Source organism: Muntiacus reevesi, chromosome 5 (genome assembly GCF_963930625.1).
Source record: "Muntiacus reevesi chromosome 5, mMunRee1.1, whole genome shotgun sequence".
Classification (NCBI taxonomy): Eukaryota; Metazoa; Chordata; class Mammalia; order Artiodactyla; family Cervidae; genus Muntiacus; species Muntiacus reevesi.
This window is the reverse complement of record NC_089253.1, coordinates 74889840-74916676: the sequence shown is the minus strand read 5'-3', so window position 1 is coordinate 74916676 and position 26837 is coordinate 74889840. Positions and strand designations below refer to the sequence as shown.

The 26837-nt window shown below is 37.1% G+C and overlaps 1 protein-coding gene and 1 non-coding gene across 2 annotated transcripts in view; both read right to left on the bottom strand.

Moving 5' to 3' along the window:
• Positions 1-5846: 5846 nt before the first annotated feature.
• Positions 5847-26837, bottom strand: part of LOC136168992 (dynein axonemal heavy chain 14-like) — a 31649-nt gene continuing 10658 nt past the window's right edge. The window contains exons 3-5 of the mRNA XM_065936743.1: positions 9734-9863; positions 7008-7160; positions 5847-5963 (exon numbers count right to left, since the gene is read on the bottom strand). Of these exons, the coding sequence (XP_065792815.1) occupies positions 5847-5963; positions 7008-7160; positions 9734-9863 (400 nt within the window). The remainder of the gene's footprint in view (positions 5964-7007; positions 7161-9733; positions 9864-26837) is intronic.
• Positions 11999-12070, bottom strand: TRNAC-GCA (transfer RNA cysteine (anticodon GCA)). Its single transcript has one exon. It is a non-coding gene; the product is annotated as a tRNA-Cys (tRNA).

Genomic DNA, 26837 nt, shown 5'->3' with positions numbered 1-26837 from the left:
ATACATGTCATTTTGATATTATTTAATCCTTATGTTTTAAAAATATGCATTGGTACTTTTAAAAGCTCAAAGAATCTACATCAAAAGGAATGGAAGTTTCCCTGGTGATTATTCATCATCCTTAGTTTTCACATATGAAATAAGCATGCTCAATTGTCAAAAAAATTTCCCTTAACTTCTCTAAATGAACACTGCCACCTATTTTACGCACTTGTGAAACTAGTCTAGTGTTTTATCACAATCTCAGTAGTTTTTCCATTTTGATGAAAACATATACAGAGTGAAGTAAGCCAGAAAGATAAAGAAAACAATCATTCTTAAACAAACACTGAAATGTGATTCTTATTTGTCAAAGTGAGATTCCTGATGTAGTTGATGAGTCAGTGGGGGAGGCAAAATGGCAGGGCTGGGAGTGTCCAGGAGACAAATAGCCAGTCAGGCTTAGTGACATCATTGACTGATTTTGAATCAAAGACGACAGACTGGAGCTATCTGAGCAGTTCAAAAAGAATCTGGCAATGTTGTTCAAACAGAAATGACATCTGGAAATCAGAAATGGCCTGAGGCCTTGGAAAGCCAAAATGCTTCAGACAAATCTAGCAACTCAACCTTAAATCAGGCTCCAAAGACACATAAACAAGATCTTATCTCACTCTAATCCAGACACATATAACTCAGGATTCTAGATGACCCTTGGAAACCCAGATGAATCACAGGTGAACCCACCATGGTATAATGAGTATATGCACCAAGCCATAGAAATTAATACTTCAGAAAGTTTCATGAGGTAAAAAAGCAATAATGATGCTAAAGTCATCATTGCACTGTATACAAAGCATCACCAGCCTAAGTCATTACTGTCTACATATTTATCTTTTTTTTTCTATTTGAAACATAACTTATTACAGTATTAGTGATAAACAAAATATATTAAAAATCAAAATTAAAAAATCAAATGAACCCAGAAGTTGACCAAAACTTAACATATTTTTTTTAACATCAATAAAGAAAACCAATCATTTTGACTGTGAACTTACTGATGCCAAATGTCATATAAAAAGATGATTCTTATCCCAGTTCCAACTGGATATCCAAATTCTAATCAATGAAAATTATTTAGGGCATGATAGACCCTGAGTATTTATTACAAGGCAAGGATAACAGTAATGGAGAAGGAAATGGCAACCCACTCCAGTATTCTTGCCTGAAGAATCCCATGCATAGAGGAACCTGATGGGTTACAGTCTCTGAGGTTGCAGAGAGTCAGACTCGACTTAGCGACTAAAGAACAAGGGTAACAGTGGGAAGTTCAACATTGACAGTTTAAATAAATATAGAAAGTAATGCCCCAGATAATATCATAAGCTAATAAATCTAAAATCAGAAACTTCTAGCTTCACTAACAGTACCTAATATAGGCAAGTAACTATTACACATTTCCTTGAAAAGAAGCTTCTCAGAATTGTTAATCATCTCCACTGTACGTGGCTTTGGTTCCAAACAGTAACAAAATCAGCTTCATTTTCTGCCAACCTCTTCAATGCTTCAGTGACATCATTACTACCTCTGACTATAATTAAATTTATTCCTGACTAAAAACTGTTTAACTTGCTATATTGTCTTCTTGGAACTCCTTTCTCTCAAGACCCCACATGGATATCTCCTCTATACCACATAGAGGTCTCTACTTAAAAACATCTCTGACAATCCTATCTAAAGTAGCAACACACACATACACACACATCTCTGTTTTATTATCTTTCTAGTCCTTATCACACTCTGAAATTATCTTATTTACTTATTCAATATCTATCTTCCTCCATTAGAATATAAGTTCTATAGGTAGAGAGACATTGCATATTTTTTCCCAGTTGGATCTCCAGTGCCCAAAACAGAAAAACAGAGCAAATACATAATAAATATTTGTTCACTACATGAATAACTTCTCTGCCATAAGATCCATTCACTTCTCTTACAGAAAAGTTACCAGGTTCTTAGTTATTTCAACTATTTACTATATTAAGTGTAGTTATTTAAAATATTATCCATTTCTTTTCTTAGCACACAGTAAAATGCACAAAAAAAGGAAAACACTAGACATGAAACAATATTTTATAAAACTGGGTATACACACTGAAAAATCAGCATTCTGGGACTACTTTGTGGAAGTGGTACTACTCTGTTCAAAGAGCCTCAGGAATCCTGATATCAGGTAATGTAATATGTAATTTAATGTAACTAGTTGTTGCTCAGTCAGTTGTTTCTGACTATTTGGATTCCCATGGACTGTAGCATGCCAGGCTTCCCTGTCCTTCACTATCTCCCAGAGCTTGCTCAAACTCATGTCCATTGAGTCAGTGATGCCATCCAACCATCTTATCCTCTGTTGTTCCCTTCTCCTCCTGCCTTCTATCTTTCCCAGTATTAGGGTGTTTTCCAATGAGCTGGCTCTTCTCATCAGGTGACTAAATTACTGAAACTTCAGCTTAGCTACAGTGCTTCCAATGAATATTCAGGGTTGATCTCCTTTAGGATTGACTGGTTGGTTTGATCTCCTTTACTCTCAAGAGTCTTCTCCAACACCACAGTTTGAAAGCATCAATTCTTCGGCGCTCAGCCTTCTTGATGGTCCAACTCACACAAGCATACATGACTACTGGAAAAACCATAGCTTTGACTATACTGACTTCTGTTGCCAAAGTAAAATCTCTGCTTCTTCATATGCTGTCTAGGTTTGTCACGGAGCTTCCCTGGTGGCTCACACCATAAAGAATCTGCCTGCAATGCAGGAGACCCAGGTTCGATCCCTGGGTTGGGACAATTCCCTGGAGAAGGAAATGGCAACCCACTCCAGCATTCTTGCATACAGAAAGCCATGGATGGAGACGCCTGGTGGGCTACAGTCCATAGTGTTGCAGAGAGTTGTACATGACTGAAGTGACTTTGCATGCAGCAGGTTTGTCATAGCTTTTCTTCCAAGCTATCACTGGAGCTATCACTGGAGAAGGGAATGGCAAACTACTTCAGCATTCTTGTCTTGAGAGCCCCATGAACAGTATGAAAAGGCAAGAAGATATGACACTGAAAGATGAACTCCCCAAGTTGGTAGGTGCCCAATACGCTACTAGAGAAGAGCGGAAAAACAGCTCCAGAAGGGAATGAAAATGCTGAGCCAAAGCCAAAACAATGACCAGTTGTGGATGTGCCTGGTGGTGAAAGTAAAACCGGATGCTGTAAAGAACAACATTGCATCAGTTCAGTTCAGTTCAGTCGCTCAGTCATGTTCGACTCTTTGTGACCCCATGAATCACAGCACACCAGGCCTCCCTGTTCATCATCAACTCCCTGAGTTTACTCAAACTCATGCCCATCGAGTCGGTGACGCCATCCAGCCATCTCATCCTCTCTCGTCCCCTTCTCCTCCTGCCCCCAATCCCTCTCAGCATCAGGGTCTGTTCCAATGAATCAACTCTTCGCATGAGGTGGCCAAAGTATTGAGTCTCAGCTTCAACATCAGTCCTTCCAAAGAACACCCAGGACTGATCTCCTTTAGGATGGACTGGTTGGATCTCCTTGCATAGAAACCTAGAATGTTAGATCCATGAATCAAGGTAAACTGAAATGTGGTCAAACAGGAGATGGCAAGAGTGAAGACTGACATTTTAGGAACAGTGAATTAAAATGGACCGAAATGGGTGAATTTAATTCAGATAACCATTATATCTACTACTGTAGGCAAGAATCCCTTAGAAGAAACGGAGAAGCCCTCATAGTCAACAAGACAGTCCAAAATGCAGTACTTGGGTGCAATCTTAAAAATGACAGAATGATCTCTGTTCATTTCCAAGGCAAACCATTCAATATCACAGTAATTCAAGTTTATGCCCCAATCACTAATGTTGAAGAAGCTGAACAGTTCTATGAAGACCTATAAGATCTTCTAGAACTAACACCAGAAAAAGATGTCCTTTTCATCACAGGGATTGGAATGCAGAAGTAGGGAGTCAAGAGATACCGGAAGTAACAGGAAAGTTTGACCTTGGAGTACAAAACGAAGCAGGGCAAAGGCAAACAGAGTTTCACTAAGACAACACACTGGTAATAGCAGACACCCTCTTCCAGCAACACAAGAGAAGACTCTATACGTGGACATCACTAGATGGTCAACACCAAAATCAGATTGATTATATTCTTTGCAGCCGACGATGGAGAAGCGCTATACAGTCAGCAAAAACAAGACCGGGAGCTGACTGTGCTCAGATCATGAATTCCTAATTGCAAAATTCAGACTACAATTGAAGTAAGTAGGGAAAACTAATAGGCCATTCAGGTATGACCTAAATCAAATCCCTTATGATTATACAGTGGAAGTGACAAGTAGATTCAAAGGATTAGATCTGACAGACAGAGTGCCTGAAGAACTATGGACAGAGGTTTGTAACAAGGCACAGAAGGCTGTAATCAAAACTATCCTCAAGATAAAGAAATGCAAAACAGTTGCCTGAGGAGGCCTTACAATTAGCTGAGAAAAGAGCATAAGGTAAAGGCAAAGGAGAAAAGACATACCCATTTGAATGCAGAGTTCTGAAGAACAGCAAGGAGAGACAAGAAAGCTTTCCTAAGTGAACAATATCAAAGAAATAGAGAAAAACAATATAAATGGAAAGACTAGAGAACACTTGAAGAAAATCAGAGATACCAAGGGAACATTTCATGCAAAGATGGGCTCAATAAGGGACAGAAATGGTATGGACCTAACAGAAGCAGAAGATATTAAGAAGAGGTGGCAACAATACACAGAAAAACTATACATAAAAGATCTTAATGACCCAGATAACCACGATGGTGTGATCACTCACCTATAGCCAGACATCCTGGAATGTGAAGTCAAGTGGGCCTTACGAAGCACTACTACAAACAAAGCTGGTGGAGGTGATGGAATTCCAGTTGAGCTATTTCAAATCCTAAAAGATACTGCTGCTGGAGTGCTGCACTCAATATGCCAACAAATTTGGAAAACTCAGCAGTGACCACAGGACTGGAAAAGGTTAGTTTTCATTCCAATCCCAAAGAAGGGCAATGCCAAATGTAACTTGTAACTAGATAAATTTTTAAATGACCTTAAATTAAAAAGCTCCCCACCTCCCTAATTCTGTTTTACTTTCCTTCACACCATTTCATCTCCACCTGACATGTTATGTTTTCATGTTTCTTTTTATTATTTCTCATGCACTATAATCTGGGCTTCCCTGGTGACACAGACAGTAAAGAATTCGCCTGCAATGCGGGAGATCCATGTTGGATCCATCAGTTGGGAAGATTCCCTGGAGAAGGGAATGGCAACCCACTCCAGTATTCTTGCCTGGAGAATTTCATGGAAGAGGAGCCCAGAGGGCTACAGTCCATGGAGTCACAAAGAGTCATACATGACTGAGCAACTAACACAAACACACACACACTATAATCTACATTCTTCTGAGAGTAAGACAATTGCTTGGTTTGTTCAATACATTATTCCCAGCATCTAGAATAATATCTGATTCTTAGCAGACTTTCATAAATATTCATTTAATGGATAAATGCATGAAATCAAAAGGTAAGTTAATTATAATTTGTTTGCTTGAATATAAAATATCTTTTTCCTAAAGTATTTATCCCAAAAGGTTAAGAGTTTTAATACATAAATGAGTACATTTCTCTTATCTAAAAAATTGTTATGATGTACACTATTTCCTCTATAATTCCCCATATATATTGCATTACTGTAGTAGAATCCAGATGTTATCCAGGCAACTGCAATTTCACCAAGATCACACTACAAATAATTGGTTTCATGTTCATTCATCTCACCGAAAATTGGAAAATATCTTGAATTGCTGTAATAAATAGTAAAATCTTCTTTCTAGTAGCCATTCCAAAGTAGGTATAAGTTCTATTTCTTCTTCAGCACCTATTTTAGTAACCTGCATATATAAAGGACAAAACATGACTCAACTTTCTTAAAAAAACATGCACTATATTCAAGAAATTACAAAAAGTTGTATTTGGCTCATAGCTAGCTGCCTTTATAGTAAGCTTTTTCTATATCTGACCTCTGCCACTTCATCTACACTCAAACTTGATTTCCCTTCACAAATAACTATTACTTTGAATCTCACAGTTTTTACATTTTCTATACAATATTTATGAACTTAATTTGAACTACATGGATGCAACAGTTTCTAAGTGCATAATAATCCCAATCTCCAGATAATCCCATTTTGACATTCAAAAAACAAGATATGCTTCCTCTCTTCCCAAGAGTATCTCTCCCCCATCTAAATGTAATATTTTCTTAAATTTCTTTCATAAATAAAAGTTGCCTATATCAGCACATATGCATTTATGTGCATGTTTTTATTTATATAGAAGTGGTTCATTCCACTTTCAGTTGATAATACATGTTTGAGGTATTTCCACATCTGCACAGTCTACTTCATTTAGATACAGTCCTGTGTATTTACATGTAAGAGTTTAGTTAGGAGAACGAAAGGGCAGAAAAAGTCAGACAGACATTAAACAAATGATGGAAACAAGTTAATTGTGTACTTACAACTTGTGGCAAATATCAAAGTTTTCTCTAAGAGTATAATAGGGAAATTTCTAGATCTGGGAATGAAGTTTCTGAAAAATCTGAGAAAACACTCTATTTTTATTATTACAATACTCACTCTACCAGCAAATGCCTGTTTTGTAGTTCTTCCTTTAATAAACTACACTAAATATTAAAAAGCACCTGAGAGGTAAAAAAAAATTCTTAAAACTGAATTCTCAAACATAAAATTATACAATAAAGAAAAAAGTCACTATTAAATAACTCTCTCAAGGAGGCTCTTAAACATAAACTGTTGCTCAAATGACCACATTTGTCTGAAATCCCAGAAGATGAATTTGTCTAATTATGTAATAAAATGAATAATTTTTCTATTATGATTCTGAAATTTTAAAAAATTCCTTGTAAATATTACCTTTGAGATAAATGAAGCAGTAATAATCCAAAATTCTTTGCAATGTCTAGCTCTGTGGGCAGAGACTACATGAAGATCATATGGATTATAAAGAGCTTTAGAATTTTTTCGAAGGAGGCAATATATAAATTCTCCATCATCTTTCAAAGGTTCCTGAGATTGGAAAAAATGTAATTAACTTGACCAAATTAAGTAATAAAATGGTTAAACAGATTATTCAATAAGCTGAAACAATTTTAACATAGATTAAAATAAGAAGGGAACCCAAAGTCAATGCTCTCTGACAACCTCAAGGGATGGGGTGGGGAAGGAAGTGAGGGGGTGTTCAACAGGGAGGGGACACACGTATACCTACAGTCAATTCATTCTGATGTACAGCAGAAACTATCACAGTATTGTAAAGTAATTATCCTCAAATCAAAAATAAATAAATAAAAGAATAGTATCACTGAATGAAGCTAACATTAAATAGTGTCTAATCAAAGCTCAATAAAATCACTCTTCTTAAAGATTGAAGGTATTTAATTTTCATTCTCATACATAATGTGGTGATAAAACATCCATGAAAATTGATCTATATACTTACTAACATAGGCTTATTAACCTGAAGAATTTGATGATACACCTAGTGTTTCACATACATTATCTTTACAGTTATCTCTTAAAGTTGAGATTAAAGCTTGATTATTTTAATCTCATTTAAATTGATATAGAAATTAATTATTTTGAGAAGTTAGGTAATTTGAGAAAAGTCAGAAAGTAGCAAAGTAAGGATTTGAATACAACTCTGATTCTAAATCCACATTCTGAGGTATTGCAATATACTAAACATTACTTCCTTACTTACCTGGCATTATTGAGAAATCAGTCATTCTACATTAAGAAAAAGTTTTAAATGAAATTTATTTCAGATTTGAAACTTTTAACTGCTGACAAAAATTCTACATGAAAGTTAATCAGTCTTTTTTAAAAGTTAAATTTTATTATAAAAAGCATTTAGTAACTGAACAATTTCTAACTACTGTAATTTAAAATCTTAGATCCAGTTTTACTTTAAAAATTTTTTTCTTCTTTGAAGACACTGTTTTCAATTGTCTCAGCTGTTTTTTTTTTCTTATTTTGATGTCTGATATAATGTACTCTTAAAAACCTTAATAAACAACCTTAAAAACTGTAAATAAAATGAAATAATAAACTCTGGGTGACGACTTCTATAGTACATGAACTTTGTTATAGTTATTTGACTACTTGAGGCATTTCTACTCTAAATTACATCTCCAAAAAGTTAAGGTTACTAGAAATTTAGTGTAGACACAATTATTCTAAGTGGATCATATATGTAATTAAATAATCTAATTACAGAAGCAGAATAATAATATATTCCAATTATTCTTTTTCAATTAAAAACAAGTGTTACTTTTTATATTCTCAATCCTTTCTCCACATACAAATGAAACATATCCTATCAGAGAGTCCATAGAGAGCTTATGATAGTAAACTCCTGTACAGCTATGCTTTTTTAAACTACCATGCCCACTATCTGCCAGATACCATGCCACAAGCATTATCTCACTGAATTTTCATAGGTCTCCACAGTAAGTACTACTATTTCCACTTCAAGGTCCAGGATACTAAAGCTCAGGGAAGTTAGGAACTTGCCCAAAATAACATAGTGAGTGTATAGAGATTCAAAACTAGGTGAATCTGATTCCATCATGCATGTATTTTACATTAATGCTGCCTCTGAACAATAATCAAAAGACCATTTATCCTCATGGGAACAGTCTAGAGCAGGGATCAGAAAACTATGGCTAAGTCCAGATGTCCAATTCTTAAATAATTTTTTTTTAAATTCAGCCATGCTCATTTGTTTACACACTGTCTATCACTACTGTTCCACTACAATGACAGAATTAAGTAACTAGAACAGAAATCATATAGTCTGAAAAGCTTAAAATATTTATTATCTGGGTCTTTCCAAATAAATTTTGCTTACCCTTGGTCTAGAACAGTGGTTCTCAACTATGCATCAGTATCACCCAGAAAGCTTAATAAAATACAGACTTCTGGGCTCCAACTTTAGAGTTTTAGACTCAGAAAGTCAACAGTGAAGATGAAAATACATGTTTCTAATATTCTGCAAGCTATTCTGGTGCTGCTTGCCTGGGAGCTGCACTTTGAGAATTCCTGAACTAAAAGTAGGAAGAGATGATCCTATTCCATCTTAGATCACTTTTCATAAAGGAGGTCACAGGAGGAAGATCTTACTTCTAATCATAGCTTCTACCTTTAGTCACGTGACCTTGGACAAGATAAAATCTCTCTGAGGAGGCTGCTGGGTAAGAAAAAAAATACAAAAGGTAAGAAAATAGAGAAGAGGAGACAGAAAACCAGTACCAGGAGCAGGAGAGTAAGAAGGATAGAATGCTACAAAGTATGAGTACATCAGGATTTCTTTGTAAATCACAAAAAACTAATCAACAGGAACACAAGAATAGATTCAAATTTCAGGGAGATGTCTTATCTGTTCATCAGTCTTTAAATAAGTGAAATGAAGTTATATCAAACATTTTTTGTAAGCAATTACCATAAAACAATTATTGCAATTTGATTAATGTAATGATGTCTGATTTTGATAGACTATCTAAAATGAAGGAAACAAAGATTTACATATAGTTTTTAAATTTTAATTTTTATACTAAAAACTGAATAAAATAGAATAATACCTTTAGAAGTATCTTCTGAGTTGCAGTTTTGAAACATCTGTATTCCAAACTGTGCTGTGGTAATACTGTTTGCCAGCCAAGTTTTTCTCTTAGTCTAATAATATGACATATCACATCATCATCATTTGGTACTAGTTTAGAAGGTAAAAAATCCAATATCCAATGTAAGTGCAAATACGGACATTACTTAAGGATAACGTTAAATATTTATACATAGAGAAAAAATTAAATGGTGGCATACTTAAAATTTACAAGAACATTATATAATTGAAAGAAAATCCAGCTTAAAATTCAATTTTAACAGAATCTGGAAAGGAGGAATAATATTTTTCTGTTTAAGAAAGATACTTCAAAAGACAATTTCACAATTACACAGACAATTAGCGAGAGAAGATACCAGGAACAGGAACTAGGTGGAGTGTTTTCTTAGGTGGAGGCAACAGGATCAGAAAAGTAGGGATGGCTAAGTGAGATGGAAAGAATTCTTCCTACAATTCACCCAACAGACACCTCTCAGACCTTATCCTTCTTGAAATTTTAGCAGCTGACAATTCTCTTCTTCTTGAAACATTCTCTTTTCTTGGTTTTTATTCATCATGCTTTATATATTATTCTCTTAGCACTTAAAAGTCATGCTGACAAAACTTACAATGCTAAGAAGTAGTTCAAGATATCTGGTCCTCCAGAAATCACAAACACAGTTTTTTTGCTAAGAATTAAATGATACTTCAGCTATTGTATAAAACAGTGTCAGGACTAGAATAAGGCATATCATGACCCTAAAAATAACCATTCCTCTTATAATATTTTGTTCCCTAGGCATCTAACTTATTTCACCCTAGTCTGAGCCTTGTAACTTGTTTATATATGGAAATACATTAAGAATAAAAATACTTTATATCTAACATTAGTTATAAAACAGAGAAAGCGAGGCACTGAAAATTAGTAAGAAGATGACACAAATTATTTATGTCCAATCAAGAGGATATATAATATTACATACTTAGATATGAACATATTATATGTATCTGCAGAAACCAAAGTAATGTGGTGTTGGAATAGGAAAAGCAAAACAGGTCAGTAGAACAGATTCAGTTCAGCTCAGTCGCTCAGTCGTGTCCAACTCTTTGCAACCCCATGAACTGCAGCACGCCAGGCCTCCCTGTCCATCACCAACTCCTGGAGTTTACCCAAACTAATGTCCATTGAGTTAGTGATGCCATCTAACCATCTCATCCTCTGTCGTCCCCTTTTCCTCCTGCCCTCAATCTTTCCCAGCATCAGGGTCTTTTCAAATGAGTCAGTTGTTCGCATCAGGTGGTCAAAGTATTGGAGTTTCAGCTTCAACATCAGTCCTTTCAATGAACACCCAGGACTGATCTGCTTTAGGATGGACTGGTTGGATCTCCTTGCAGTCCAAGGGACTCTCAAGAGTCTTCTCCAATACCACAGTTCAAAAGCATCAGTTCTTCAGTGCTCAGCTTTCTTTATAGTCCAACTTTCACATCCATATGTGACCACTGGAAAAATCATAGCCTTGAGTAGATGGACCTTTGTTGAAAAAGTAATGTCTCTGCTTTTTAATATGCTGTCTAGGTTGGTCATAACTTTCCTTCCAAGGAGTAAGCGTCTTTAATTTCATGGCTGCAGTCACCATCTGCAGTGATTTTGGAGCCCAGAAAAATAAAGTCAGCCACTGTTTCCACTGTTTCCCCATCTATTTGCCATGAAGTGATGAGACCAGATGCCATGATTTTTGTTTTCTGAATGTTGAGCTTTAAGCCAACTTCTTCACTCTCCTCTTTCACTTTCATCAAGAGGCTCTTTAGTTCCTCTTTACTTTCTGCCATAAGGGTGGTGTCATCTGCATATCTGAGGTTATTGATATTTCTCCCGGCAATCTTGATTTCAGCTTGTGCTTCATCCAGCCCAGCGCTTCTCATGATGTACTCTGCATGTAAGTTAAATAAACAGGGTGACAATATACAGCCTTGATGTACTCTTTTTCCTATTTGGAACCAGTCTGTTGTTCCATGTCCAGTTCTAACTGTTGCTTCCTGATCTGCATACAGGTTTCTCAAGAGGCAGGTCAGGTGGTCTGGTAGAACAGATTAGGGTACACAAAAGTGAAAGTGAAAGTGAAGTCGCTCAGTCGTGTCCGACTCTTTGCGACCCCATGGACTGTAGCCTACCAGGCTCCTCAGTCCATGGAATTTTCCAGGCAAGAGTACTGGAGTGGGTTGCCATTTCCTTCTCCAGGGGATCTTCCCAACCCAGGGATTGAACCTGGGTCTTCTGCACTGCAGGCAGACGCTTTACCGTCTGAGCCACCAGGGAAGCCCCAGAGTAGACATAAAACCATTTATAAAAGACAACTTAGTATAATCAAAGCTTTGGTTTTTCCAGTAGTCATGTATGGATGTGAAAGTTGGACTATAAAGAAAGTTGAGCACTGAAGGATTGATGCTTTTGAATTGTGGTGTTGGAGAATATTCTTGAGAGTCCCTTGGATAGCAAGGAGATCCAACCAGTCAATCCTAAAGGAAATCAACCTTGAACATTCATTGGAAGGATGATGCTGAAGCTGAAGCTCCGATATTTTGGCCACCTAATGGGCTTACTGGAAAAGACCCTGGTGCTGGAGAAAACTGAGGTCAGGAGGAGAAGGGGATGAAAAAGGATGAGATGGTTGGATGGTATCACAGACTCAATGGACATTGAGTTTGAGCAGGCTCCATGAGTTGGTGATGGACAGGGAAGCATGTTGTGCTGCAGTCCATGGGGTCACAAAGGGTTGAACATGACTGAGCAACTGAACAACAACATTTAGTTAAAAAGGTGTTATTTCAAATCAACATAGGAATGATTATAAATCATAATGGAAAATGGTTAGCCATTTGGAAAAGTACGAGGTTATATGCAAGCATAAATTATAGATGGATGAGAGAAGTAAATGCTGAAAGGCAAATTCCAGATGTGTTAGAAGAAAGTATGTGAGATCATGTCTATAAACTTGGAGTAGTGAAAGTTTCCTGGAAAATAATCAAAGCATGTTAAAAAGAAAACAATAATAAATTTGACTTCCACAAACAGCAATTAACACAGAAGAAAAGCCACCATAAACAAAATTAAAATATAATTAACATACTGACAGAAAATGTTTATAACCTATATAAGACTAGAGATCAATATATCAAATATTTCAAGACTTCTGCCCAATCAGTAAGAAATAAACATTTTGATAAAAAGATGAGCAAATAATTTACAGGAAAAGACAAATGGCCAGTTAAAAAGGTTCAACTTTATTAGTAAATCAGGGAGTTGTTCTCACCAAACAGACTAGCAAAAAATTAAAAGCTGGGATATCAACTGCTGGAAAAAGTAATCCTTTTATGCAAGAATGTAAAAGTATAAATTAATATATTCATTATTGGTGGTGATATGGCTGATTTAATAGATATAATAGAGACTGTTGGGAAATGGAAGTAATTCAGGACAAATAAAAAATAATGATTTTCCAGAATATGTAGTAAGTTTAAAGGATATCTTTCAAAAAGCTGGGAAAAGTGTCTTTCTAGTAAGAGTCAGATTTAATGAAAAAAATCATAAATATTTACTAAAAACAGACAGTATATTATATATTTAACATTGGAATGTGATGCACTTCCCTAAGTACGCTAGGTGTATAGTCTAATCCAAGATAGTAATTCTTTATCTCAGAAACATGAGGAGACTGGTCTATAATCCACCTTCACAATCAGTTAAGAATATAGGGAGTTCTAGCTTAAGATGAGGAAGACGCTGAACCTCTTCCCATGGACACATCTGAATTTGGAGCAATTTCTTCTAAATGACTGATATATGTGTAACAATTTCCTCTGGAAATTTCCTTTGGCAGAGCAACAACATCATACTGGACAAAGGAAAAGATAGCCACATTAAGGTGGGTAGAGAGACTGAGATAACAATCTTGTCCAAAACACCACTCCTGGCACAGCAACCTAAAACCCACAACCCAAAATCTGAAACTCAAAATCTGAAGCATTTCCCTGAAAAGCAAAGGTTTTGAATCTCACATTGGGCACCCCAACTTTAAGACCTGCTCCTCAGGGATGAGCGTCCCCCCGCCAAATCTAACTTTGAAAACTGGCAAGGCTTGTGTCCACAAGACCCACAAGAGTGTAGTGATCTGAGAAATGGCTCTTAAAGAGTTTGTGCACTGGACTCACCCATGCAGAAACAGCTCAGAGGCAGCTGATTACACTCAGACTTTAAGGGAAAGAGGTTCATTTGCATGTATTAAAGGGTTGGCCTGAGAGGCAGGCATCTAATTTAACACACACATTAAGAACCTGCTGGAGCACTCTCCAGGGACAGAGACTGGTGGACGCCATCTTCAGACTCTTCCTCTGCTTGCCCTAGCTGTCAGGCACCATTTGGGAGCCCTCGCTTTGACCCACTACAGCCAGTGATCACCTCTGCCACACTTCAGAGTACCAGTATCTCCCAGAAGAGAGCCCTTACATGCTTCTGGTGCCCTAATTTTTAAAGCTACTACCCAGGGGATGCCTTTTGATCATCTGGCTCTGGAGGATAAAAGGAGTTTGAGTTCCTGGTTCAATGGGGCTGTAAAGATCAAAGAGACAACTTTTGGCTGGCATTGCACAGACAGCAGACTGAAACACACGCCCAGTGTCTCTGTGAAAGAGGTCCATTTGTTTGTTCAGGAGCATTGGCCTGAGAGGCAGGTTTCTGGTTTGACACATGTCTAGTGGCCTAAGGAAGTGCTCTCAGGAAGTGCTCTCTCTCTGCCTTGCTCTAACTGTTGGTATCTACCAAACAGGAACTGACAACTTGTCTGGCACCCCAATTTTTGCAGCTGCGGCCAGGAGATACCTCTACACGGCCAGGGATCATGTGTCTAACAGAACTATGCTCATGGAGCACACAGAACTATAACCAATAGGAAAAGCATTCTTAAACAGCTACCACCTCCAGGGCATATCAAGAGGCAATAGACCCAGGGGCTCAGCCTCCACAGCTCACTATTACCTCCCAGAAGTGAGTTTACACACTAGCTGGGGTCTCAATTGTCGTGACTACCATGCAAGAACAACCATGGGACATACACTTGTAGTCTCATATACCTGAATATTTTAAGAACTGCTTCCTGAGAGTCTGGCTTTCAATCAGCCTAAAATTAGGTTCTGACTGAGATGCTCCCCTTTGAACTGACAGGTCTTGGCACAGCTTTAACTACTTGGAGCTATTAAAAAATAATAGGCTGCTTGGACAATCACAAAGATTTGAGAGGCAACCAAGATCTACGGCAGGGTTGAACATCAAGGTGTATTTCCTACATGAGGCCACTATTTCAAGACATGGAGATGTGGTTGTTTCATCTATTACATAGAAACCAAAACAGAAAGTCAATAAAAATGAAGAAACAGAGGACTATACTCCAAATAAAATAAAATCTCAGGAAAAATCTTAATAAATTGGAGGTAAATAATTAACCTGAAAAAGAGTTCAGAGTAATGGCCATAGAGAGCCTCACCAAATCATAAGAATCGATGAATACAGTGAGAACTTCAAAAAAGAGAAAGACAATATAAGTAACAAACTGAAGTCACATAGATTCAAGGGATTAGATCTGATAGACAGAGTGCCTGAAGAACTATGGACAGAGGTTCATGACACTGTACAGGAGGCAGTGACCAAGACCATTCCCAAGAAAAAGAAATGAAAAAGGCAAAACAGTTGTCTAATGAGGCCTTACAAATAGCTGAGAAAAGAAGAGAAGCTAAAGGCAAAGGAGAAAATGAAAGATATACCCATTTGAATGCAGAGTTCCAAAGTATAGCAAGGAAAGATAAGAAAGCCTTTCTCAGTGATCAATGCAAAGAAATAGAGAAAAACAATAGAATGGGAAAGACTAGAGATCTCTTCCAAAAAATCAGATACACCAAGGGAACATTTCATGCAAACATGAGCACAACAAAGGACAGAAATGGTGTGGACCTAACAGAAGCAGAAGAGATTAAGAAGAGGTGGCAAGAATACACTGAAGAACTATACAAAAAAGATCTTCATGACCCAGATAAACACAATGGTGTGATCACTCACCTAGAGCCAGACATTCTGGAGTGAGAAGTTGAGTGGACCTTAGGAAACATCACAACGGACAAAGCTAGGGGACGTGATGGATTTCCAGTTGAGCTATTACAAATCCTAAAAGATGATGCTGTGAAAGCGCTGCACTCAATATGCCAGCAAATTTGGAAAACTAAGCAGTAGCCACAGGATGTGAAAAGGTCAGTTTTCATTCCAATCCCAAAGAAAGGCAATGCCAAAGAATGCTCAAACTACTGCACAATTGCACTCATCTGACGCACTAATAAAGTAGTGCTCAAAATTCTCCAAGCCAGGCTTCAACGGTATGTGAACCATGAACTTACAGATGTTCAAGCTGGATTTAGAAAAGTCAGAGGAACCAGAGATCGAATTGCCAACATCTGCTGGATCATCGAAAAAGCAAGAGAATTCCAGAAAAAAAAATCTACTTTTGCTTTATTGACTATGTCAAAGCCTTTGACTGTGTGGATCACAACAAACTATGAAAAATTCTAAAAGAGATGGGAATACCAGACCACCTTACCTGCCTCCTGAGAAATCTGTATGCAGGTCAAGAAGCAACAGTTAGAACTGGACATGGAACAACAGACTGGTTCCAAATCAGGAAAGGAGTACGTCAAGGCTGTACATTGTCACCCTGCTTATTTAACTTATATGTAGAGTACATCATGAGAAACGCTGGGCTGGATGAAGCACAAGCTGGAATCAAGATTGCTGGGAGAAATATCAATAACCTCAGATATGCAGATGACATCACCCTGATGGCAGAAAGCAAACAACTAAAAAGCTTCTTGATGAAAGTGAGAGAGGAGAGTGAAGAAGTTGGCTTAAAGCTCAACATTCAGAAAACTAAGATCATGGCACTGGTCCCATCACTTCATGGCAAATAGATGGGGAAACAATGGAAACAGTGAGAGACTTTATTTTTTTGGGCTCCAAAATCACTGCAGATGGTGACTGCAGTCATGATACTAAAAGACACTTGCTCCTTGGAGAAAAGCTATGACCAACCTAGGCAGCATATTAAAAAGCAGAGACATTTCTTTATCAACAAAGGTTCATCTAGTCAAAGCTATGGTTTTTTCCAGTAGTCATGTATGGATGTGAGAGCAGGACTATAAAGAAAGCCGAGCACTGAAGAATTGATGCTTTAGAACTATGGTGTTGGAGAAGACTCTTGAGAGTCCCTTGGACTGCAAGGAGATCCAACCAATCCACCCTAAAGGATCTCAGTCCTGAATATTCATTGGAAGGACTGATGATGAAGCTGAAACTCCAATACTTTGGCCACCTGATGTGAAGAACCGACTCATTAGAAAAGACCCCGATGCTGGGAAAGATTGAAGGCAGGAGGAAAAGGGGATGACAGAGGATGAGATGACTGGATTGCATCACCAATGTGATGGAGATGAGTCTGAGTAGGGTCCAGGAGTGAAGGATAGGGAAGCCTGGCGTGCTGCAGTCCATGGGGTCGCAAAGAGTCAGACATGACTGAGTGACTGAACTAACTAAAGTCACAGAGCTGAAAAATACAATAATTGAACTGAAAAATACACAAAAGGGGTTCAACAACAGTCTAGATGAAGCAGAAGTAAGGGTCAGTGACCTCAAAGAAAAGACAATGGATCCTATCAAAATCAGAGCAGAAAAAACAACAGATGTCCTTGAAAGAGAAAAGAGAGAGAAAAGCCCATAAAAATAATTTGAAGAAATAATGGCCGAAAACTTCCCTAACTCAGGACAGGAAACACAGATTCAGATTCAGGAAAACCAGAGGATTCCAAGTAAGATTAACCCAGAGTGCCACACCAAGACATACTATAATTAAAATGTCAAATGTTAAAGACAAGGAAAAACCTTAAAAGAATCAAGAGAAAACAATCTGTTATGCACAAAGGACTACAAACAGATTTTTCAGCAGAAACTCTGCAGACCAGAAGAGAATTGGATAGAATATTCAAAATGCTGAAAGAAAAAACTTTCAACGAAGAATACTCGACAAAGTTATCATTCAGAACTGAAGAAAACAGAGCTTCCCAAAAAAGGAAGAGCAATAAAAAAGTTCATCATCACTAAACTGGCCTTAAAGGAAATGTTAAAGGGACTTAGCTGAAAAGGGTACTAATTAGTATCAAGAAAACAGATAAAAGAATAAATCTCACCAGAAAGGTAAATATAAAGTAAATGTCGTGGATTAATCAATTATAAAGGTAGTATGAAAGTTAAACTTTACCAGGTGGCACTAGTGAAAAAGAACCTGCCTACCAATACAAGACATAGGAGACACAGATTCAATCCCTGGATAAGGAAGACACCCTGGAGGAGGGCATGGCAACCCACTCCAGTATTCTACCTGGAAAATCCCATGGCAATAGAAGCTGGCAAGCTACAGGCAATCAGGTCACAATGAGTCAGACCCGAAACAACTGAAGTGACATAGCAACGCAGGCACACACACAACAGTTAATGATTACTTTTTAAATGTAAATGGACTAAATTTACCGGTTAATTAGAAGACACAGAGAGGGTGAACAGATAAAAAAAAAAAAAAAAGAAGACTCATTTATTTACTGCCTATAAGAGATTTACTTTAGAAAAAAGGATATTCACAGATTGAAAGTGAAGGATGGAAAAAAGATACTCCATGTAAATGGAAAAGAGGGCTGCAGTAGTTATACTTGTATTAGACAAAAGAGACTTTAGAACAAAGACCATAATAAAAGACAAAGGCCATTATATAATGATAAAAGGGTCAACCCACAAGAACATATAACATTTATAAATGTATATGCATCCCACAGAGGAACACAGCAAAGGTATATAAAGCAAATATTAACAGGAAAAGCCTGGCGGGTACAGTCCATGGGGTCACAAAGACTTGGACATGACTGAGCAACTAACACTTTTACTTCACTTCACATCCTCCATACAGAAAATCAATACGGAAACAGTGAATTTAAATAACACATTAGATCAGAAGAACTTAATATACAAAAAGCATTCTATCCAAAAGGAGAATATACATTGCTCTCCAGAGCACACGGAGACAGTAACAGAGTAGCACTGTGCCTATTATAATTTGCTTTAAAAATTATAAAATCTTAACATGTATTATATCCAGATAGTGAGTACATGAATAGCTGTTATCATCTCTACTTTTTCTGTGTAAAACTTTTCAAAAACATTTTTAAAAATTCTAAGTACTTAAGTCTTTAGCAGTCTGTTTTCATGGATTTATAGAAGCTAAGTGAGGAGAGCAAATTAAATAAATGTCATCATTAAAGGATTAGATTGTTTTTATTTATCTGGCAGTCATTAAGCCTAAATTACTACTTTCTTACACTGATACCAAGTTCAAAACACTAAAGAACAATGTAATTATATATTCAATGCTAAGAATTCATAATGCATAGCAACAGTGATTATATTTGTTGCAGTGAGATCCACTACTAGATGTCTAAATGCACTACTATTTACATTTAAATTGCGGTTTAAATTTAAACCACAATTTTAGTGGTTTAAAGCCACCTACATTTCTGTGGGTCAGGAGTCTGGATATGGCTTAACTCGGTCCTCTATTAGTTTGCAATCAAGGTATTAGCGGGGGTTGGATTCTCATTTGGAGGTTCAGATGGGAAAGGATCGGCTTCCAGACTGTTGGTATAGAATTCATTTCCTTATAGCTGTAGAAGTAGCAGCTTACTTCTTCGAAACCAGAAGAGGAGAAAGACTCATGAAGTCTGCTAGCAAGAGGGTTACATAATGTAATATAATCACAGGAAGAACAGCCCATTGCCTTTTTCATATTCTACTGATGAGAAACAGTCACAGGTCTTGCCCACACTCAAGGGGAAAGGATTAGACAAGGGCATGAAAACCACCACACCCATGCAGGTTTTGTTCAGTCTTAGGCATTTATGATTTTGAGGATTTTCTTTTAAAAAAATGAAGCCTATATAAGTGAGAGACTCTGAAGTCTAAACTTCAATAGTTTTATGATAAATCTTCCTTGGACCACAGTATTTCAGTGAAAAATAGAAGAGTGTGCTTTGCCCTATAAAACTTAAAATATTAATACAAATAAAAATTTCAGCTACAGAGAAGCACAAACTGGAAAATGTTAGTGGAAGAAAATCCTTTTAAATGAATTTTTCACTTGGGGATTTAAACTAAGTTGGACAAAGGCATAAAATCATTAAATATGATGATACCATCAAGTTTTAATAAAAGAATAAAGCAAAACCACACTATTTTATCTAATTTATAGTTATGTATCAAAACCTTCAGAGCCTATTTTTGATTAAAAACAATCACTGAACAGTCTGTCAATTTTTAATCTAGTGATATTTTAGGTTTTCAAACAGAATTCTTAAACATTTTAGGAATTCTTTTAAAAGAATTTTAAAATTTATATTCAAATTTTAAAAATTATTTAAGCAACCAAACACATAAAATTCAGTAAACTGTTTCCTCTAAAATCTGTGTTAGACTTCTCTGGTGGTCCATTGGTTAAGAATCAGCCTGCCAATGGAGGAGACACAGGTTTGGTTCCTGATCTGGAAAGATTTCACACGCTGCATAGCAACTAACCCCACGCTGCACAACTACTGAAGCCCGTGAGCCCTAGAGCCCATGCTCCACAAGAGAAGCCGCTGCAATGAGAAGCCCACGCTCCACAACAAAGACTAGCCCCTGCTCGCCACAACTAGAGAAAGGCTGCAAGCAGCAAGGAAGATCCAGTGCAGCCAAATATAACTAAAATATTAAAAACTAAATAAATAAAATAAAAAGTGCCCAACATAAGCACACAAAACCACAGAGTAATTTTTTAAAGTGTAGTGTCTTCTAAACAAGCTGGGTCAGTATCTCATACCTGTTCTATCATATGAAGTAAGTCTTTTTTTCCTAACTTTTGGACAAGCATGAGTTTGATCCTTTTCCTTTGATTTCTCTTTCTTCTTACCGGGCAATGGTTCTGAAGTAAGTACATCTTGTTGAATTCTAACTGCTTGAAGGTAATCTAAAAATAAAACCATTATTAATTGAATAATCTGCATGAGCTATAAATAATACCACAAAATTCCACATACCAACCAACATAGCTGATCATTATATCATAGTATTTGAGAGCACAGACTGAGTCAAACTGTGACTTTATCACTACCAGTTTTGTGATTTACCTTCTAATTATCAGTCTGCTTTACTTTACTCATCTCTGAATTGAAGACTGTTACTGTGAGAACCTCAGAGGTTTGTTACAAGGGTCAAATTATTATATTTAATATGCTTAAAGTACATAGTAAGTGGCTACTAAGGTAAATGTTAATGATCTTATTATTACAACAAGCCGTTTAAATATGAATCCTCCTGTGAAATAAATACACATAAAACCCTTTTATTAACTGTAATTTAATAACTAAGCCTAAAAAATGTATAGATACAAATGCTGAAAAGTAACATAGGGCCTGGAGGCTCAGATGGTAAAAGACTCTACCTGCAATACAGGAGACCTGGGTTCAATCCCTGGGTAGGGAAGATCCCCTAGAGAAGGGAATGGCAACCTACTCTAGTTTTGTTATTTTCTAACACCAAATTAACATGCAACCCCCTCAAGTAGTGGCTGTTTATACACCATTACCTCATATACCTCAAGATTAGAAAGTGGCTTGTTTTCCTCCTTGCTCCTCATTCACCACTTCCAAATCATTACAACTTGCCCTTTAAAAAAATCCTACTCCTCTGAAGCTCATGCCTTTTTGTTATGTCATATTCTTCCATTTTTCATTGACATCCACCAATTATCTGGTCACCCAATTAATCTGGAACCCTGGCTCCAGGGATGGCTTACTTACTCCATATTACATCTGTCATCGTTCTAAATCAAAATCTTCTAGATTTTGGTGATACGTGCTCAGTCGTGTCCAGCTCTTTGTGACCCCATGGACTGTAGCTCACCAGGCTCCTCTATCCATGGAACTTTTCAGGCAAGAATACTGGAGTGGGTTGCCATTTCCTCCTCTAGGGGATCCTCCCCGACCAAGGGATCAAACTCACGTCTCTTACATCTTCTGCACTAGAGATGGATTCTTTACCACTGCACCACGTGGGAAGCCCCCTAGAAACTTTACTGTTCATGAATTAAGACCTGATATCATGCTCCTATCTCCCAATTTCTAGACAACCTCTCATACCTTAGTTGACTTAGTCCACTTCAACTTACCACCACCAAGATTATATCCTAAAGTTTGCCATCACTGGCCTTTATCCTTCCAGCTTGTTTATTACTCCCAACATCACCATTCTTTGACCTCCTCAGTACTTCCAGTTCACTGTTCCATTACTTTTTTACAATCCATCAACCTTTTTTTTTTTCACTTTTCCCATTATCCAGTTGAGGCTGTCTTTCAACAAAACTCTTGTCAATATCCTAAACTTTCCCTTTCTTTTGGTCTCTCCTATATTGCTAAACACCAGAGCTGGATGAACCCAACTCTATATACCCTCTGTGCATACATCTGCACAGTTATTTTTCTGGTTAACTTACTCTTCTGGATTTTCAACAGCTATTTCAGACTTTCTCCATGCTCCCTGAATCTCAAACCATTAAATTCCAATCTCCCAATTTCAACTGATCTCACAACAACACTTCCAAGGAACATAAAGGCATCAGATGGAAATTCCTTCAAATAGTCATTGCCAAATAAGTCAAGCAACACACATCTATACTAATGCTTCTGCCCTCCTTACTAATAAAGGAGATGTCTGTTTCCCCTCCTCCCAAAACCAATCATTTCCACCTTTTGTTAGACATATCCCCTCATGCCTACACTATTAACCATTCTTTTTTTCTTTTTCATATCCAAGCAGCTTCTCAATCTGTTAATTGCCTTTCTTCACAGTCAAAATTCTGGAAAGAGTTGCATAGAGTCTCTATTCTATTTCTTCATCTACTATGCACTTCTTAATCCATTCCAGTCTGGCTTTGGAACTCCACTAAAACAATATTCAAGTGAACATATTCTTCAGGTCAATAAAGTCAATGGACATTGTCTGTCCTTATTTTACTATACTTACCAGTGTTATTTGATACTTTAGACCATGTCTTCCTCTTTTTATAGAGGTATAATTGACAAATAACATTAGTTTCAGGTATACAACATAATGTCTCAGTATTTGTATACATCGCAAAATTATCACCATAGTAATTCTAGTTACCATTCATCATCACACATAGTTACAAATCTTTTTCTTTACATGAGAAGTTTTAAAATTTACTCTCTTATTAACACTGGTTACTATTGTTAATAATAGTAATGTTGTAAATGACAGATCTTCCATTTATGATGGCAAAATGTCCTGGTAAACCCACAGTAAGTTGAAAGTATCACTAAGTTGAAAATGCACTTAACACACCTAAGCTACCAAACCTCACAGCTTATCTTAGCCTATCTTGGAGTGCCCAGAACATTTACATTAGCCAACAGTTGGGCAAAATCATCTAACATAAAGCTTATTTTAAAATAAATGTGAATATTTTTGCACTGGGAAGACCCAGAGGAATCTGGTGGAGAGGGAGGTGGGAGTGGGGATCGGGATGGGGAATACGTGTAACTCTATGGCTGATTCATATCAATGTATGACAAAACCCACTGAAAAAAAATAAGTTAATTAATTTTTTTTAAAAATTAAAAAAAACAAGGTTATGAAGACAAAAAAATAAATAAATGTGAATATTTTATGTAATTTATTGAATACTGTATTGAAAGTGAAAAACAGAATGGCTGTATGGGTACAGTATGGTTATAAATGTGTTGGTTGCTTACCCTCATGGCTGTGTGGTTGACTGGGAGCTGTGTCTCACTGCTGCTGCCCAGCATTATAAAAGAATATTGTACTACATTTCGCTACCCCAGGAAAAGATCAAAATCCAAAGACTGGATATGCACCAATTTTCCATTATAAAACAAAAAACTTCTAAGTTGAACCATCCTTAAGTTGGGGACTGTCTATACATCCCCATGCATTATTTATTTTATGACTTAAAGTCTGTTCCTTTTGAACACTTTCACCCATTTTGCCCATCCCCGATCCTCTGCCTCTGGCAACCACCAATCTGTTCTGTATATCCATGAGTTCAGGGTTTTTCCCCCCATATATAAGTGAGCCCACACAGTTTCTGTCTTTCTGTCCGACTTATTTCACTTAACATGATGTTGTAAGCAAGAGAGTTCCAGAAAAAACATCTATTTCTGCTTTATTGACTACGTGAAAGCTTTCGACTGTGGATCACAATAAACTGTCAAAAATTCTGAAGGAGATGGGAATACCAGACCACCTGACCTGCCTCTTGAGAAACCTGTATGCAGGTTAGGAAGGAACAGTTAGAACTAGACATGGAACAACAGACTGGTTCCAAATAGGAAAAGGAGTACGTCAAGGCTGTATATTGTCACCCTGCTTATTTAACTTATATGCAGAGTACATCATGAGAAATGCTGGGCTGGAAGAAGCACAAGCCGGAATCAAGATTGCCGGGAGAAATATCAAGAATTTCAGATATGCAGATGATACCACACTTATGGCAGAAAGTAAAGAAGAACTAAAAAGCTTCTTGAGGAAAGTGAAAGAGGAGAGTGAAAAAGTTGGCTTAAAGCTTAACATTCAGAAAACTAAGATCATGGCATCTGGTCCCATCACTTCAAGGGAAATAGATGGGGAAACAGTGGAAACAGTCAGAGACTTTAATTTTTGGGCTCCAAAATCACTGCGGATGGTGACTGCAGCCATGAAATTAAAAGAAGCTTACTCCTTGGAAGAAAAGTTATGACCAACCTAGATAGCATATTAAAAAGCAGAGACATTACTTTGCCAACAAAGGTCCGTCTGGTCAAGACTATGGTTTTTCCAGTGGTCATGTATGAATGTGAGAGTTGGACTGTGAAGAAAGCTGAGTGCCAAAAAATTGATGCTTTTGAATTGTGGCGTTGAAGAAGACTCTTGAGAGTCCCTTGAACTGCAAGGAGATCCAACCAGTCCATCCTAAAGGAGATCAGTCCTGGGTGCTCATTGGAAGGACTGATGCTAAAGCTGACACTCCAATACTTTGGCCACCTCATGCAAAGAGTTGACTCATTGGAAAAGACCCTGATGCTGGGAGGGATTGGGGGCAGAAGGAGAAGGGGACGACAGAGGATGAGATGGCTGGATGGCATCACCGACTCGATGGGTATGAGTCTGAGTAAACTCCGGGAGTATGTGATAGACAGGGAGGTCTGGCGTGCTGCGATTCAAGGGGTCACAAAGAGTTGGACACAACTGAGCGACTGAACTGAGCTGAATGCTGTAACGTCCATCTATGTTGCCCTAAATGGCAAGATTTCCTTTTTTATGGCTGACTAATATCCCAGTATTTGTATCACATTTTCTTGATCAATTCATCCATCAGTAGACACTCAGGTTGTTTTCATGTCTATACTGCAGAAAATAATGTTGCAATGAACATGGGGGAGTGCATATATCATTTCAAGTTAGAGCTTTCATATCCTTCAGATAAAAATCAAGAAGTGTAATTGCTGGATCATGTGGTAATGCTATTCTTAGTTTGAGGAAAACTCAATACTGTTTTCCGAAGTGGTTACACTAATTTACATTCCCACAAACAGTACACACGGGTTCCCTTTTCTCCACATCCTTGCAAACACTCTTATTTCTTGTCTTTTTCATAACAGCCATTCTAACAGGTGTGATGATTATCTCTTTGTAATTTTGATTTGCATTTCTCTGATGACTAGTGATGCTGAGTCGCTTTTCATGTACCTGTTGGCCATCTGTATTTCTTCTTTGAAAAAATGTCTATTCACATCTTCTGCCCAAATTTTAATCTAGTTGCTTGATTTTTTGCTGTTGAGTTGCATGAGCTCTTTATATATTTTGGATATTAACCTCTTATCAGATATATGATTTGCAAGTTATCAGATATATGATTATTTACTACCATTTGGTAGAATGTCCTTTCATTTTCTTGATAGTTTCCTTTGGTGTGCAGAAACTAGTTTTATGTAGTTCCACTTGTTTATTTTTGCTTTTGTTCACTTTGCTTTTGGGGTCAAATTCATGAAAACTGTCACCAAGACCAATGTCAAAGAGTTTTACACTGGTCTCCTTCTAGGAGTTTTACTGCTTTCAGATATTATATTCCTCAACAACAACAACATTATTTTCAACTCTTTAAACCATTTTCTGTTAATTTTTGTGTACTGAATAATAGAGGTCTAGTTTTACTCTTTGAAAATTGGCTATCCAGTTCCCCCAACACCATTTATTAAAGAGACTGTCCTTTCCACATTGAATATTCTTGACTGTTTTGTCAAATTATTGGCCATTTATGTATTATCTTATTTCTGCTTCATTTTTCACTCTCAAGATTGCTTTAACTATTTGAGGTCTACTATGTGACTCCATACAAATTTTAGGATTGTTTTTTCTATTTCTGTGAAAAATGTCATTGAAATTTTGATAGGGTTTGCATTAAATCTGTAGATTGCTTCAGGTAGTATGGACATGTTAACAATATTAATTCTTCTAATCCACAACCAGAGATTATCTTTCCACTAATTTATATCTTCTTCAGTTTCCATCATTAGTGTCTTACAGTTTTCAGTGTACAGGTATTTCATTTTCTTGGGTAAACTTATTCCTTGTGTTGGTTAGTTGCTAAGTCATGTCTGACTCTACGACCCCATGGACTGCAGCACACCAGGTTTTTCTTTCTTTCAGTATCTCCTGCAGTTTTCACAGACTCATGTCCATTGAGGCAGTGATGCCATCCAACCATCTCATCCTCTGTCATCTCTTTCTCCTCCTGCCTTCAATCTTTCCCAGTATCAGGGTCTTTTCCAAGGAGTTGGCTCTTTGCAGAAGGTAGACAAAGTACTGGAGCTTCAGCCTCAGCATCAGTCCTTCCAATGAA